Below are 12,975 nucleotides of genomic sequence, written 5' to 3' on the forward strand. Positions count from 1 at the left end.
TAGGATTAGATTTATGAGCATTACAAGGGAATTAATTATCACTGAATGGTTGATTTTGGTGATTTGCACTTTTATTTTTTCAAGGAACCAAGAAGTTTTCCTACTGGACTTTTTAGGCTTCGCTTGTACGTTTTCTTGGAATGTGTCAGTATTAAGGAAGTGTTTGAAAAGGTGTGACCCCTTTTTTAGCAGTCAAGCATTGAGAAACTTTGAACCATCACAGAAAGGTCCCTTTGTTGGAATGCAGAATTCACTTTTGTTTATGTAGATATGTTACACGGATAGATAACGGGAGCTAGCCCTAAAATATTTACGTTTAGATAGGTCTTTACTGGTGCATCATCAATTAAATATGTTTGTGAACGTTCCTTGCTTCTGCTACTGTTTTGAGTGTGATTTACGCTTTTAGTGCATGAGTTATGTGTCATTAGATTATTATATGCAAAAACACTGGATTTCTTGATTGCTTTGACCTATACTGTACACTTCCATACAACAGGCTTCCCTCTAAGGGGAGGACCTAGGGCAGCTTGAAAGGCCCTCACTTAAAGATAATTAGGGAACATTTTTTTTATGATACAGCAACACTAATAGTGTAAAGGAAAATCAACAAATGGATGTGATTTTTAACCTAAAAACGTCACTCTGTCACCTTCCAAGAAATCCCCTCTGTTTTTACAATGAAGCAACACTGACCATGCTGACCACAACGCCTGTAAGAAGTTAAGCTTTAATGATGCAAGTCAACCCAATATTGGCTCCTGATGGCCTGACAAGTGGCACACCTTTATTTGAATCATCAATATCTAATCCAATGTACTTTGAAATAAAAGGTTTAAGGAGTCATGGTTTTGAATGTAGAATCTTTGGCAGTGATTTTGAACCTCAACTGTCGAAAAAAGGTTGTTTTTATTCAAGTTTGAACAATGTTCAGTCTAAAAGATAACATTAACAGGTTTAAATTATACTGTGTATGTTTTCCTCCCCTCTTTAAAAACACATCAAGCAAAGATCTAAATTTCAGATTTGATTTTCAATTAAAATTATTACAAAAAGAAGGTCCACGTGGGGCACCCAAAAACCTGGTGGTAAAACCATATGTTGTCAAAACGCATCAAGACCTTTCCCTTTCTCTGTATAGATCCTTTTTGGAGCCCCTCCGTTGTTTTTGGTTAAACTGTAAAAGAGGAGCAAGGGATCAAAGACCCACCCAGAACAATAAAAGCTAAGCCTGTGGAGTGTTGACCCCCAAAACCTTAAGCTCTTCATTACTGCGGCTCAGTGCTAATTATTGTGGACAGGACAGTCTAAAAAGCAGAACACTGCCAAACCCTCCTCTGGGTGGTCAGCTCTTCCAGCCACTCCTAGCTCTCCACTTATAAACATCTGAGGTCAAAAGGCAAGGAACCTCCCTGTGCCCTTCATCCATACCCACCCAATAAACCAACATCTCACTGTGGATAACAAGAAATCCTAAACCTTAAAATGAAAAGCATACAATGTTGTTGTCCTCTCTATTGAAGCAAAAAGGTTTCCATATGTACTTCTTTTTTCTATCCCTTGATTTTGTGCCAACCTAATCTTCACTGTAGTGACCACAGACCACATCCTCCACGACATGTGCGACCATAAGTTGGCAAAGATATTTTGAAAAACATATTTGCTCCATTTAAGTCTGAGCTGGAAGCTGTGCAGCTTGGGTTTATTTTACTGATGGCGTCTGCCATCAACTTTGATTACATTATCATTCAATAATGTATTCTGAGGGCCATAATGCTGTGTAAGACGAGGCAACCATCCTCCATATTTGCAATTTGAACCATTCATATTTGCAATCCCTACTGATGCCATGTGGAGGATATAGATTTTAGAAAATGTATGCTGCAGCGTGGGATGCCTTCATGCTTTTTACCAGCGTTAGAAGCTTGTCAGTGATATACTAAAGACAACTACTGTATCATTTGAATAAGATGACAAATAGCTGGGGGAGTAGTTTCAAATGAGACAACCAATGATTGTTTATTTTTGGTTGTCCAAAAGGAGGAAATGTGAATTGCTGTTTATCATCCCCTCTCTTTTTGCCTTCACACAACCCCACCCATCTTGTTACTTCATAGCCCCCATGTTTTCCACTGAGGTTTAAGAGCACATGTCCTCCCATACCACATGGGTCATGTTAGGCATGTTTAGGACCTTCTCAAATAGCTTCCATCTATAAAGGTATAGCAACTCTTTGATGTCACACATCCCTCTCTTAAAAACACTGACCTTGCACACGTGTCAAGCTTTACATCTGCAAAAACTTTACTAACATCAGTTAGTAAAAAAGGCTTTTTAGTTTTATAGCTGTTACCCTAAGAACCTTAATCCATATAATTCTATAGTTGATATTTTAGCTAAACGTTTTTGAAAGCTTTTATTCAGTCAATTTGATTTACGTCAAACATTTTGTAAACAAGGCTCAGAGTTATGTTGATGAAAAAGCAGGGTATGTTGGGGACGTGGCTATTAAAAAAACCCTCCAAAATCATCACCTCTGGCTTGGGAAAGAAAAAAGATAGCAACTGCCCAATGTTGAACTAAAGGCCTTCAAAATGTTAGTTCACAAACCATGTTTGACACCACTGTAGCTGTAACCACATAATAAAGACCAAGTAGGACCAGTCACTATTTTGATTGAAGATATAGTGTTATCAACTTGTAGCCTTGGTTTAGTCTACTAACAAGTTGAGGTATGGACCTTTAAGTCCTAACTCTAGGGGGGAGAACTGGTTTTGTTAGATCTTTTTTTTTTTTTTTTTAACCTTGTCATTTGTTATTGGGCCCTTAATGTGCTGCACCATCATTTGAGGTCATTGGGATTTAACTACGGTACATGGATAAACCAATCCAAAACACTGAACGTAAACCAGCGGAAAACTGTACGGATTGGTTGAGTGGATGTTGATTCCCAGTGGGAACGGCAAAATTATATCCCGTTCTTTATTAGACATACCGGTAGTTGACAAAGCAGCTGCAACATTATATTAAGTAATTAACTTTGTACCACTGCCTTTAGCAACATTACACATACACATCATGGTATGTGCAGATAGCCAATGCTAATGAATAGGTCGACAACATGCTAATATATATTTTGACTTGTTTTCTTTTTAGCCTAAGCTGAAGTACCACATAAAAGACAACTTTTGGAGCATTCTTTTTGCCACTATTTTCAAAAAGATCAAGTGTATCAAAGCTAAAAGATTCTCAACTGGTTGATACAATATCCAGTCAACTGTTCAGTCGACATCATTCTTTTATCCCTTTTTTTTTGCACATTATAAATATCTAAACTTTATCTCTTCTTTTAAATCCGCAGCCAACATAAGTTTAGAACAGTATAGGCATGTGTGAAGGGAAAAACCAAAGAAAAATGGTGCCGCTGGTCTGCCCCACGACCGCACAGATTGCTCTGCTGCCAACAGTGCCTCCAGTAATTACAGACCAGAGCTGTGGGGACTGTTGCTCTACAGGCTAAACTGAAACTAAACCTCCTATTTCATGCTTGGTATTTGCTCTTTTCAGTACATGAGTACCCCATGTTTAAAACTGTTATTTTTGGGCTGTAGCTTGACTCTCTTCTGTTCATAGTGAAGCCTGCCTGAGTTGAAATATAGAATGACTGCCCAGCATGTAAATCCAGTCGTAGCTTTGACAATTGTTGTTGACTCTTTAGCTATTCTGTTTACTCCCATTAACTCATGCCTTGCTCAATCCATTCTGTTGTCAATATATATATTGTATTAATACTAAGAAAACATACTCCCTACATAGTACACATACCTGACACCCTAACAGTATAATCAAATAAGAATTGATTATACATCTTATACTTGCACATTATGACAAAGGAAACTGAGAAAGTGGGATTTTGAATGAATTTGGCAGTCCAGTAACTTTTCCAGCTTTTCTGTTGAAGCAGACACTTTTTTTCAAACAGTGCAACAGTAGGTGGGGGCCGTTCTTACTAGATAGTTTTCAGCATGCCCCTGGCAAATCAGATCACACACACACCACTGACCAAGCTCCATATTACTGGAAAGCTGCTGTTAATTGGAAAGGCTGCAGTTAGACTGTGGTCTAAATGCTGTAGTGCACTAATTATGTTAGCATGGAAGTGACTGTGGGCAGATGGGATCTTCTGTACCTCTGCTGTTAGAATGTGTGTGTATGATGGCCTTGAAGCTGGCTGGAGTGAGTAGATTTTGGTCCTTTGTTTTCTTTTTTGATTTGTTATTATGAATTAGTTTTCCCTGAATTTTTAAATCTAATCTGAAAAGGTGCATGTTTTGGCTGTGTCGTGGATTTTTCTGCGTGGTTGGAGGCAATAATTGCAATGTGTTTTCATGGGCTGTAGCTATTTATTTCTTTTTACCAAAAGCTTCATATTTTTGTTTTTAACTGAATTTTTTATATGCAGCATGAGTGGTTGTTCTGGTATCACTCTGTCAGAAACATTACTTGCTGGGCCATTTCACTGTTTAGACAAAGAGTTCAACCCTTAACAGCTGGATTTCTTAGTAATGATGCTTGATCTTTCAGGGCAAATAGCAGGGCTGTACTCCTGAAATGTATACAAGTGTTTTCTAACATTCATCACTTTTTTTGTCGCCCTTTCTTTTCTCAATAGTCATAATGAGCGGAAGGTGACCTGTAAGCATCCTGTCTCCAGCTTACCCTCCCAAGACAACTGCATCTTTGTCGTCAACGAACAGTAAGTCTCTTGTTTTAACTCTAAGAATGCCACTGGGTTGCATATTTGAGCGCTGTTGCAACTCCTGATGTGAAGACAACATTGCACAAGTCTGCGCCTGCCACCCTCTATTTGAGGATCTTCCCACTCAGTTCAGAGCCTCTTCGATGCTGTGCTTCCTCCAATTCTTCTGAACAAAATCCTTAGAAATAAGATCCAACCTTTCTTATTGAAACTTTTTTTGATAGGTCGTTATATATAAAATAGGGTGAATGATCTTGAGATAAAAGGCTGCATTATATCACAAAGAAGGAATACAATGATTTACATGCGTCCCTTGATTTGACCTGCACAAGAGTTCATGGCCTTTTGAGTTGTTGATGTTTCCCCTAATGTCCATGTGATCATCAACACTGCTTTTTAGCACAGCGGTCATCACATGTCTGCCCATATGACTGCAGACTGAGGCCACTCAACTTTCACTTCTAAGGAGAACAACTATTTTTATCTGTCGGACTTAATTTAGTCTGACTTGTTGGGTGAGGAGACCAAGGACAGATGCCGATGTAAAACATTAGCCTTTTCGGCAGCTTCCCACTCGAATTAACTTCTATGTCTCAGTCTGTGAGTGTACTAAATATACATGTATTATACTGTTTGCAACACAACCCACACCCTGACACTAGCCTCACATTTCAATTTCCTACCCAGACGTCTTAGTCTAATGTTATGCAACGTGTTTCGGCTCCACTCAGTTTCTCATAGCCCTCAGAAACTCCTGTCTTAGCAGATTCCTCGTATGTTGTTACACTGGAGTCCCACCATCACAACTGGTGTCAATTATTTTATTGAGCAATGAATGCTAATTGAGATATGTTCTGTTTCAAGGCATGACATTTCACTCCCCTGTGGGAAATTGTGGCCAAGTCCAAAGGAAAGATGAATTCCCTGACGAAACCAGCATGAGCATATTTGTTTCGATATGTGGCTTGAAAATGAAAGCTATGTTTTCACCAGAAAATGACTTACTTTTTGTCTTACCAAATTCATATGAGCTGCTTTTTGTGAGGATGGAAATATTCAAACAGGGGTCGTGAAGGAGCATGTTGTGCCAGATATGTCACACTGCACTCTCTTAACACATTCCTCCACTTGCTGTGTTTTTCTCACATCTCTGCTGTTTTTCATGCTGAGGGGCACAACACGCTGCTGCAGTATGATAACTAATTAAGCAATTAGAAAAATCAACTATCATATCTTCTAGAGGTCAACTTTGAGATGGCAACATCAACGTGATAAAAACTTCTTTGCGACTAGATGTTATTATTACTTTTTTTTTTTTACAGTGCTGTTTCATCCAACAGTTGGCTCTCTTTTACCAAAAGTAATGATCAGGAAAATCTTCACCCTGGATAAGTAATAACAGGCAAAGACGGATTTAAGCTGGCACAGGGATAAAGAAGCCAGGCTGAAAATCACTGCCTAATCTGATCTGTACTTTAAGTAAATCCTAATCACAAAATTTAATTTACATTCACTATTATGAGTTTAAGAAAGAGTCAAGTAGATCAAATAAATATATATCTATTATAGGTTACTCAAAAGCTGAAAAAGGAAGTGTGACTTAAGATGATGGAAACCTAGATTTGTTTTGAGTTAACAGATTCAAAAGGACAACTCCTGTTCTACTATGAGACTGCATTTGAATCTATGTTTAGGAGAACCTCATAATCATGATGTGTTACATTTTTTTACACGTCCATGATGAATGTGGGATTGTCAGCAGTGGAGGCATCCTCAGCTAAACATACCCAACATCTTATACAACTGTCTGTCATACTTAGACTCTCAAGTATGCTGTGATTTAAGTTACTGCTTGAGTCATTGCTTAGTCCTGTCTTGGAAAAGGGGCTTCACAGTTCTCAGTGAATGTCAGCTTCAGGATTCTGCTCTCATAGGATTGCATGTCTGTGCTTTATTTATTTTTTATTTTTTTGACTCCATGGGTTATGTGCAAGCTGACAGGGAACAATTTTAATTTACATGTAAGACTGTTAAACATAAACTGACCATGTCTGCTATAAGAAAACGTCATAGATTGTGGTGTTCAATGGTGTTTGGAAGACTTTAACATTGCAGATTACATCGTTGTAGCTTTATCTTTTGATATTCTTCATCTGTAGAACAACTTATTTATGTTGCTACTTCTCTTTCGTTTCATCAAAAGATTCTCAGTTAAGATCCCAGAATGTTTTATCAGTGCAGGTTGGCACTAGCTGAAAGACAGCAAAGCAGAATGATACAACAGTTAGTCATAGCAGTTCACTTTACAAACACAATGTTGTACATATGTTGCCAATTGCGCTAATACCAAATAACTTTTGTTCAAGATTTTCTTGGTGATTTTTCAATGTATTAATTGATAGATTTTTTGAGATGTAAAACATTTAAGATATTTTTGAAGTTGAGGTTGCTACGAGTTCTAGTTGAAGCTGCTGAGTGAATAGTGTCACCAACATGAGGTGTTTTGTTACATTTTTCTTAAATAGATTTTTTTAAACTTGTTGTTGGCTCATCAAACAGTAAGCCACTTAAAAAATTATTTAGGAAAAAAAATGTAGTTGTTGGTCTTATTATGTACATGAAACTAATGTAACATATTTGGCCAACATCTGATTTAACTTTAAACTCTACAATCTTATCTTTCCTCTGCTTTGTAGTGTGAATTGTGGAAAATTGTGTCATCCAGCATTTAGCAGGTAAACACTTTAAGGTGCAAATGGATTACTTTGTTATCCACATTTTTCTATGTAAAACGCCTGAACATGTGTGTCCGTCTATAACCCTTGTTGTCCACACTAACCACAGACTGTTGGTTGTTGGAATGATGTTTTGCCTGATGACCTTTTATTACATTTCAAAGTCCTGTAAGGTTCTTTTTGTTGTCTGAACCATTTGTTGTGTGCATCTTTAACTCCGAGAACAAGAGAGTCATTACTCACTTTTCCTCAGCTGAAGGTCAAGCTGCAGTGTTGGTAAAAACTGAGTTTTGGACAGATCTTTTAATCACTGCAATTCATTCCACTTTGTGTGACCTTAATGTTTTCCTAAAAAGCACTGAATCTGCCCTTTTGTTTGATTGCAGCACCCTGACAGAAGGTTTCTTATAATTGGCCCAAAAGCATAGAAAGTATGATCACAGGTCACTTTCTGATACACTGCTAGGAAATGTCATCTTTAAAAAGTTGTTTATTTTCCGTATAGGCTTTATATGGATGTATAGGCTAGATAAACACAGGTAAGAATCCTGATTACAAAAACCAATGTCATAAGAATTTTAGTGTCAACATACTGGCAAAACATATGAAACGCTTAAGCATACAGAAGATAATGATCAGAATCAGAATCAGCTTTATTGGCCAGGTATGCTTAAACACACAAGGAATTTTACTTTGGTAAACTGTGCTCTCTTTGTACAAAGCTATACAATTAAATATCAACAATAAACACAAATCTTTTGAATGTTTTTTTTCTGAATCAGAAGTAATGCTCTTCGGCGCTGGCCCAGTGGTCACAATGGTGGGGCTAGTGGTCTTAAGTGATTTTGACTTGAACACTGGACATAGTTTTTTTTTTTTTTTTTTTAAGGGGGGGGGGGGGCTTTTTGTGCCTTTAATGGAGCGATAGGACAGTGGATAGAGTTGGAAATCAGGGAGAGAGAGAGTGGAGAATGACATGTGGGAAAGAAGCCACAGGTAGGATGTGAACCAGGGCCGCCCGCTTGAGACGACAGCCTCCATGCATGGGGCGTGCGCACTAACCACTGCGCCACCAGCGCCCCAACACTGGACATAGTTACACGAGTGAAAGTAGTTTGGTTTAGTGTGTTGGTATCTGTTGAACACTGATTTATCTCGTGTTATCTGCTACATCTGAGCTCACTGTATACACTATTTTCTTGAACTGTGCACGTCTGCCTTTTCTCCTTTTTGTTTGTTCATTAAAGAGAAAATATCAGGTTCAGCACCAAACAAAAGTGTTTGAAAGCACTCTTATTTCTTTAGAAATGCTGTGTGGTCATTTTAAAAATGCACCCTCAGCCGCTCAGTTCAGTGTTTCCCCCCAGTGTGCTTAGAGCACCAAGCCTCAGTGGCAGCATAATCCCTCCTCACTCTTTTTGCACACACAGACCCACACCTGCATTCATACAATCTGTGCAGGACCAGGAAGGGATGTGACACGATCATATATATATGGCTTAGTCCTTCTATGTGAAACTGATTAAAGGGATTTGTCGTATGTTACCACAGCTGTTATAGCAGCATCATAGTACGGTATGTGTACTATAGATTTGGGAAGCAAATTAATATTACGTTTTTTTGTGTTAAAACGTTAATATTGTATCCGAAATTCTTAAATGATTCTAAAGACTTTCAGATATTATCATGAAAAGTGCTTTCAATTGAATAGAATTTCAGGAATGTTGTGTTTACTTTGGGAATCAAGTCAAATTCTACTGACTTAACATTGCAGTTTTGGGGGTTGCACTTTCATGTCATGGATGTGATAAACTTCTGAGTAAATCCATGCGTGTCACAGTGTGGTGTTGGCATGTTCTCTCTGTGTACCTCTGTACGTTCCTCTTGGTGCACCATCCTCCTCCTCTAGACCAAAGGCATGTAGACTATGTGGGATCAAATGAACACCATAAATTATCCCTGGGTGTCAGAGTGAGTGTGTCTGCCCGTGGACATCCCACATGTCCATTGTGTTTCTTTGCAGGTGGAGGCCTGTGTAACAGCAATTCAGTTAGAAAGTGTAACTGCATGTTCTGTAAATCTTCACTGTACCACCTGCATATAAAAAAATAAACTACTCAGACAAATTTGTTCTAAACTTTACTTACTTACTCAGCTATTCCGATAGTTGTAGCCTCTAAATTTCTGCTTTCAGATATATTGAATTGTTGACATGGATCTTGTTATAGCTCTGGTATTTTTATTCAATTTCTACTTCGTCTGAACAATACAGTTTCGTGTCCACATTGGGATGGTATTTTTGAAAGTAGAATGATACCTAACACAACATGTAATGGAAATGAAAAGGGACAGAGTCCACGTGGATTCGGACTCTGATATATTACAGCATACTCCAAGCTTGGGCACAGTTTCATCTTCAAACATGGATAAAAGCATTTACTTTCTACAGTGTGTGTGATTTGTAATTACTGTATATGGTCGAGGAGTTAATTTTTTGAAAGAAATTTGGAGTGTGGCATTAAAGCAAACCCACACAGGAGTGTGAAAACGAATGATAAAATGATAAGCCAGTTAGGCAGTCACTATTGGGGCACCGGTGGCCTAGCGGTTAGTGCGTGTGCCACATTCTGATGTCCTCCAAGTGGGCGGCCCAGGTTCTAAATCCGACCCGAGTCTCCTCCCCAGACTAAAACTAAAGCTTTTGTCAAAACAGTTTTGATGACCTTTGTCAGCTTTAAGATGAATCTGTTTAAGACATTGTGCATGAGGGCTGTAATGTAGCATCATATCTGCTGTTGTGTTTATTTTCCTGCAGTCAGAGGCCAGCTCAGACACTTAATGAGCTAGTTTGACCCACTCATTACTGTTAAATATTCCTGCATACAGATCAGTCATTAGTCCCACACGAATTAACAACAAAGCCTTAACATGTACACAAACATGGATACACATACACAAGCACAATTGCAGTTCAGAGCCTGGAAATGGTCGGTTGACCATCAAATAGAAAGACATCACTCTTACAGCAAAGTCATTCCCCTCCTTCAGTCCTGTTTGACTCAGCATTGATTACAGTTCGTTAATGATTTCTTCTGACTCTGAAGATGCTGACAATCTTCTTGCTCCATTTTGGGAGTGATTATATTACGCAGAAGAAGGCATTTCTTTTTAGAAATTACTCATCATTCCTCAGAAGCTATTTCAGAACAAGGAGTTGATAACTATGTGCTTTTCAACCCGAGAGAACATTAGTCACCCACTCGTCCACACAATCACTCGTTGATGGTGTTTCCAGGAATGTGTCCCTTCTACCCAGAACCTCCTTTTATAATCCGACACTTAAGACAACCAGTGAACAATGTTACAAGAAGAATTCAGTTTCCTGCAAATAAATGCTCTTAATCACTTACTGATCTAGCAGCCATAAGATTTCAGGTACATAACAACAATGCTGCTGCTAATTGCAATTAAGCCTTACCTTGTAACAAACTATATATTGTGTCTTCTAACAACACATCAGTCTGTGATTGTCGTTGTTTGTCTTTTATTTTTATTTAAAGCGTCTGCAGACCATACCAGATCTGTCTATATGCTGCATGGGAATCCTGTGATTGTTTCCTAATGTTGCTAATGCTAATGTTGTCCTCCTCATGATCCCCTTTGTCTTGTCTTGGTGTCTAACAGATTTTTCTGGTGGTGTTGATGGAAGGAAAGTACACATAGAGATAATGAATGGAGTGGTTTTAGTCCCAACCTAATCTAATAAATTACTGTACTAATTTATGGTGAATGAACCCAACCAATATGAAATCTAAAAATGAATGTATCATTGATCAAATAGGCATGTTAGATGGGGGAGTTCGCAGAGCAGTGTTGGCAGTATCTGTCCTTATTCAGTGACCCGAAACCAATGCATCAGAGAGATAACAGTTTTTTTTCACCGCTGCAGTATTTCTGCTCTACTCTGGTTTTTCTGCCATGCTCCCTGAAGACGACAGCTTTGTTCCCTTTCTAAAGAATGTAGGACATCTCCATGGGCCAGAGACAACTAATTTCACAAGGTGCTCTGTCCTATGGCCAGTGCATTGAACTTGCTATGCTTTCAACTTTTGCTTTAAAAACTTGAGCCTTTTATAGTCATTCTGGCCTGATTCACTGCTGCATTTCAGTATGTCAGGCAGACTTTGCCGACCATTTAAAGCTGTTAGAGTAGGGTGAATGTATCTGCAGTGACAGGGTGGGATTAATTGGCTTGATTCATAGGCCCATGTTGAGATCTCATTATATATGAGTTTGAACTTCAGAGGAATGACAGACAAAAAAGTCTGCTTCCTCCTTTTCTCTTTCTTTTATTGAGGTCATAAGACAAAGATCAGCAGTTTTTATTTCTGACTGATGATTTTTCTAAATGCTCTTGGCATGCTTTGTGTCTTTTCTTTAGATCTGCCCCCAAAGTGTCGGCGAATGAAAAAAAGGAACGGCCAATGAGCACCATGAATGAGGCCTCCAACTACACAGGCGTCTCAGACTACGCCGCCAACCCCGGCAGCCCAGCAGGACGAGTGAGTGACACACGTGAAGATGGGATTATCACGCATGTCAGTAAAGTTATGAAAATAATGAAGAACCAAAATGAATCATGTTTTCATGTCATGAGAAGTTTGAGAAAAGTCTAGAAAGATGTGTTTTGAGGATTTAGCTCAGTTTGCTTTTCCTCCTTCATACTGTAACTATAGCCCTCAAGACCTCCTAAAAAAGTTCACAACTTTGGAAAGAGATCCAACTCCATAAGGAGGAACCCCAGCGCCCCAGTCATCAAGAGGAACTGGCTTTATAAACAGGTAAGGAAAATGACATCTGCATGTAAAACTTCTCATTTAGTCTGATATATCATTCTCAGAGAAGCAGAGAAAGAAACTTTGCATCATTCTTTAACATTTTAACAGTTTGGCTTGTGTACAGTATGTCTGTATGTCAGGCAAAATGTCTCAAACGTTTGTCTATTGCCATCTCATTTGATATTAAGATTCATGATCTCCTTTAGGTGAATTGCAAAAACTTGGGGGAATACTAGACTTTTCATGTATCACCATCTTCAAGTCATCTTCTGACCAGTTTTAGAGCTGAGCCCATTGAATTCTCACTGCACCCACTTCAACAATAGTTAGCATGCTCACACATTTAACTAAGATGGCCATAATATTTAACATTATACCCACAGTACACGGGGATGTTAGCATAGTCATTTCTAACTGGTTAGTACTCTGACATTTTCACTTGGTGGTACTTACACTCACATATAAGAACCAGGTCAAAGAATCAGTGGCATCTTACAAACATCAACCAAATAAAACCTACTTTGTTTTTATGTCGTTTGTCATTAACTTAAAAACCCACACGTGTACTAAACATAATCATATTAGTTTAAAGTATGGTTGCATTTATTTATTTGTTTATTTTCTAATGCATTTGTACAATGAT

At 38.4% G+C, this 12,975-nt stretch overlaps 1 protein-coding gene across 7 annotated transcripts in view; it reads left to right on the forward strand.

Moving 5' to 3' along the window:
• The window catches only part of LOC132972678 (pleckstrin homology domain-containing family A member 5-like), a 76,138-nt gene that overhangs the window by 34,579 nt on the left and 28,584 nt on the right, over nt 1-12,975 (forward strand). For 5 of the 7 annotated variants that reach the window (XM_061035684.1, XM_061035682.1, XM_061035687.1 and 2 more), the window contains exons 4-6: nt 4,673-4,756; nt 11,936-12,092; nt 12,231-12,335. In XM_061035684.1, the coding sequence (XP_060891667.1) occupies nt 4,673-4,756; nt 11,936-12,092; nt 12,231-12,335 (346 nt within the window). The remainder of the gene's footprint in view (nt 1-4,672; nt 4,757-11,935; nt 12,093-12,230; nt 12,336-12,975) is intronic. The other 2 variants (XM_061035683.1, XM_061035690.1) reach the window with 1 other exon arrangement.

The sequence above is a fragment of the Labrus mixtus genome, chromosome 4, assembly GCF_963584025.1.
Source record: "Labrus mixtus chromosome 4, fLabMix1.1, whole genome shotgun sequence".
Taxonomy (NCBI): domain Eukaryota; kingdom Metazoa; phylum Chordata; class Actinopteri; order Labriformes; family Labridae; genus Labrus; species Labrus mixtus.